At 39.9% G+C, this 4,256-nt stretch overlaps 1 protein-coding gene across 1 annotated transcript; it reads left to right on the top strand.

The window, feature by feature from the left end:
- Positions 1 to 227: 227 nt before the first annotated feature.
- On the top strand, positions 228 to 3,692 carry LOC138357593 (uncharacterized). Its single transcript, XM_069314554.1, has 5 exons — positions 228 to 373; positions 2,538 to 2,873; positions 2,961 to 3,135; positions 3,214 to 3,319; positions 3,406 to 3,692. Exons 2-5 carry the CDS (start codon positions 2,538 to 2,540, stop codon positions 3,557 to 3,559), a joined length of 771 nt encoding a protein of 256 aa, XP_069170655.1. The 5' UTR covers positions 228 to 373; the 3' UTR covers positions 3,560 to 3,692.
- Positions 3,693 to 4,256: the final 564 nt, after the last annotated feature.

The raw sequence follows: 4,256 nt of genomic DNA, 5'->3' as shown, positions 1-4,256 counted from the left end.
TTGATTATAAATAATAAATATATAAACAAAATCTACATAACAGTGAAGGAGATCAAGTAATGTTCGGTTTGTTATGGGGTTAAGTGGCCCTTGCCTGCATTGTTGATATTGTTAATGGTCTCTTCTGGCAGCAGCAACTGGCCACTTCTGGCAGCGGCAACTAACAACTTACATCTTATGGTCGTAGCGGCAAGAGTAACTATCGTTTTGGACCCCTGTTGAGGAGTAGCCAATTACATGCCAAGAAGGAACTGTTGCAGCAGACATTATTAACCAATGAGAAGCAGTGTGGTGAGTATAAAAGTGGGAGCTGGCAACGTGGTGTGTCAGTTACATCCTCACCTTCACAGTAAGACGTTGTATTATAGCAAAGGTTTGTATTATTATGCTAAGTTTTGTTGTAGTATTAGTTATGTTTTATGTACATTTCGATAATTCTTTATTAAGTAACCTAACAAGTATTATGGTAGATGTTGTATTGTTAACCGTATTTCATAACGATTAATGTAAAAAAAATTTATCTCCATGACCAAACTGGTAACGTCCTGAGAAGTCAAACAGTTATAAATTAAACGATCACTAGCTATTTGATATAACTTTGCTCAATGTTTTTCTTTTTATGCATTAGAATATCGTGTCTTAAATTCATAATTCGCTGAATTGCCATTGGTGTTAAGTGTGTTAAAAATCTGGGCAAGATCTTTTAATCTATTCTATAACTGTAACAGAATTCCTAAATGCTCTATTTGAATCGAAGTGATTCTTGAATGGCAACTAAATTTTTAGTTGGTATTTACCCTCTCAACAAGGCAGTCTAAGTTGCTTGAGTAGACAGTACGTAAAATGTGTCACATGCTATTAAAATGCTGTTCCTTACCCGGGAACAATTCTAATCGGCCGTGACTTGAAAGTTGTCTTAATCACTTGGCTCAAATTCATTACATGCCAATCACTGGCCTGAGCAGTTAAATCTTTTTGAGGACCCTCCCAATTAACTAAATTGCAGAGCAGTTAACGTGACGGGTGTTGCAAGAAAGTTTGTAATTCAACATAACCTCTGCGCTGTGAGGTATGACTCCTTATTTCACTTAAGCTGCATAAAAGGTTACTTAATTTAAATCAAATTGAATTTAAATTATAGAATGACTTGTCTAAAACTCGTCCCCCCCCCCCCCCCCCCACTCCAATACTCTTGTCTATCACAATGAAGATGGCTACCCTTGCATCTCTAGGGAATGCAAGTAGACAGTATTTGCTACTGCTATACATGTTAAGTATACACAATTTCGCTCTTGCATCAGTCTGACTTTATATTAAATACTTGTCCGTCTTAAAGATGGTAGTGCTTGAAGCGCTACACAATTGTTTATGTACTGACATAATTAGTAAAAACTTTACATACTGGTGGTTCCTGCTGCATGAAACGGATATCATCGGTTTCTGAAAATTGCAATATTAAAAAGCTCTAAATTTACTTTGGGTTGGGGGGGGGGGATGGTGTAACGACTATTACTACTACAACATGAAACTGCTGAACCATGGCTTTATCACCCAGCACACTCCATACCTTTTGATAAATATCTGTGCTAACCTGAAAGACAGACACATTGCAGAAAACTGATACATGAAATGAAGCTTCGATTTAAAGTGTACTAATTTCACTTCGGTCAAAATGATCAGTAAAGCTGCAAATGTTCTTGGCCCAACGATATGGGCACCTTGAATTGCCAGCGATAACTCACTGTTACGTGTGGACGAGCGTGCTTACTGGAAAGTGGTATGCATGGAATTAGTCTCTCCATATCCGTTTAAGCTTTCTAGGGTCGTGAAAGATCGGCCGGTTTGCCCTCTACAGAAAGTTTATGCAAATAGCACGTGATTGTATTAAACTAACAGGACACTCGTCCTAATGTACAGTAACTTGTCCAACCAAGCGTATACCCAGACAGAGAACCAAACCTCGCCTATAGTATTCAAGGCTTAACATTAGACACTAACTTAAATAAGAGGCTGGGGAGAGGGGCGGGTAAATTTTTAATTTTATTTTCATTACATGCATTTTTAGGGATCAAGCTGATCAGATCAGACCCATTGGCGCTAAAACTTTGCTTTGAACGTGCTCTTGTAATTTCCTAGGCCAGAGATCAGGTCTATAACATAGATTATTTCTGACAATAGTGCAAAAGTCAATGAAAACTTCTAGCTGGAATAGTTGAATTTCATACACATGATTAATTACTGTGAACATTAGATGGCTACTATGTCGAGCAATGTTTTGTTTTTGGAGCTTTACTGCTCAAATCTTTAACTAGTTCAATATATTTAGACTAGATTTAAAGAAGCATACACCTTTTTTTTATTATACATTGCTTTAACTTTTGTAAAAGACTTCCCAAGTGAAATCATAAATTAACATATAAGGTAACGTTAGTTGTCGGTTTTAAACTGCTCGGCCGCACTAAACTTCCCCTTCACAGCTACTAGTGTTATAACTTGCGTTTATTAAAGTATTTTTTCGAATGTTACTCTAATTACAGATGACTGCCATAATATTTCTGGTAATGACAGCAGCAGTGATGCCATCCTGGGCCCAGTACTTCATTAGGAACGACGCTGCTCCCGCCATCTTGGGAGTCACTGTTGCCAGGCCATTCGTTACCTCGACTGGAAACGTCTTCGTATCTGAAGGTGGCCCCATCCAACCACATCAACCCTTCCCACAACTACCACCCCAACAACCGGTGTTTGTTCAGCCACAACTACCAAGCCAGCCTGAGGTCTTCATTCCTCAGGATCAAAAAGTATCTCCACCACTACCTCCCTTTACCTTCCGCCCAACTTCATCTCTGTGCAACCATGCTGCTAAACCCCTGGTAAGGTTTTATCCTTAGATATAGCAGTTTTAAGGTTAAATGGTACTTAACATGAGCCTCCACATAATGTATATTCCTAATTGTCAGGTTGACGAGGTAGAAGATGGCAGAGCGTATCACTTCTCATGGTGTCACGACTCTGGTCGACTCTACACCTGGGAGCAAGCTACCTATTACTGCTCTGGCCTTGGCAACGGCTTCCAGGCCGTCAGTATTGAAAGTAACAGGAAGCAAGAGTTAATTTCCAGGTTCATGATTGCACGTAAGTTGACAAGCTGGTCTTGGTGTTTAACTTGGCCTTGCGTGACTTACTTGGACGTAATGAAATGTTATATTTCAGACTACATCAGCGATATCTGGACGAGCGGCAACAAGCGTAACTCGAGGTCTTGGTCGTGGTTATCTGGCACTTCCTCTCCTTACTCTAATTGGTCTAGCACTGGCAGGTGAGAACTAGTTTGTTGATGGTAAACAACTCTATTGGTGTTGACTGGTAATGATCATGGCCTTGACTACCCCTACTCTTCCCCAGGCGAGGACTGCCACAACCAGACAACGATGAAGGCAACGAGGACTGTCTGGCGGTGTTAAACAACCATTATAACGATGGAGTCACTTGGCACGATTCCTCCTGTTTCCACCTGAGGCGCGTCATCTGTGAGGCTCCCCGCTTCTACGCTCAATAGTTATTCTCCATGAATTCTCATTATTGTAATATTGTAACCTAATGGCAGTGAGCTTCTAACCCTATTAATTAATATAAAAATCATACTGTATGAAAGTTAAGTGTAGTAATATCAATGCTATAAATGAACAAAATCATTGTTTTCTTTCTCTGAAGAAGTTTGTCAATAGCGACCATCTTACACAAACACGTTTGTGTGGTATACATGAGTGTTTGGCAAAGGGGGAAGAGTGTCAATGTGGAGACCTTCAAGGTTGTAAACTCTAGTCTGGTTAGATAGACAAAGGTAGGCTGCCGACATCTATCTGCTGGAAAGGTCGGCAGTGTAGTGCTGACTAGACTGTAAGGCAACCTGTTCTCACTAGGATGTTTAAAGCAGTGGCTGTCTTCCCCAAACACAGTAATCACATTTTTACTCCTATTAGGCAATGTAACACAATGTTAAAGCAATTGCTTTAACAATTGTAACGCAATTGTGTGTTTAACAATTGTTAAACACAATTGCCGCGTAACACAATGTTACGCGGCAATTGGTTCCACTATAATTTCAACTTGATCTAAATAGGGTTTTGAAATGGTCAAAGCATTGGCAGATGCAGTTTAATGCTGATAATCCAATTGAAAGGAGGCAATCCCTCCTTTCTAAATAGTCAGGTGTTGGATGGGTGTGCTTCATCCAATCTCCCTGCATGTGACTG

Source organism: Procambarus clarkii, chromosome 79, assembly GCF_040958095.1.
Source record: "Procambarus clarkii isolate CNS0578487 chromosome 79, FALCON_Pclarkii_2.0, whole genome shotgun sequence".
Classification (NCBI taxonomy): Eukaryota; Metazoa; Arthropoda; class Malacostraca; order Decapoda; family Cambaridae; genus Procambarus; species Procambarus clarkii.
This window is presented reverse-complemented; position numbering and strand designations above follow the sequence as displayed.

What these genes read in the sequence shown, in the direction of transcription:
- LOC138357593 (XM_069314554.1), top strand. Translation starts at nt 2,538, where the DNA reads ATGACTGCCATAATATTTCTGGTAATGACAGCAGCAGTGATGCCATCC. An exon ending in ACCATGCTGCTAAACCCCTG is followed by an intron (nt 2,874 to 2,960) that starts GTAAGGTTTTAT and finishes CCTAATTGTCAG; the next exon opens with GTTGACGAGGTAGAAGATGG. An exon ending in AATTGGTCTAGCACTGGCAG is followed by an intron (nt 3,320 to 3,405) that starts GTGAGAACTAGT and finishes ACTCTTCCCCAG; the next exon opens with GCGAGGACTGCCACAACCAG.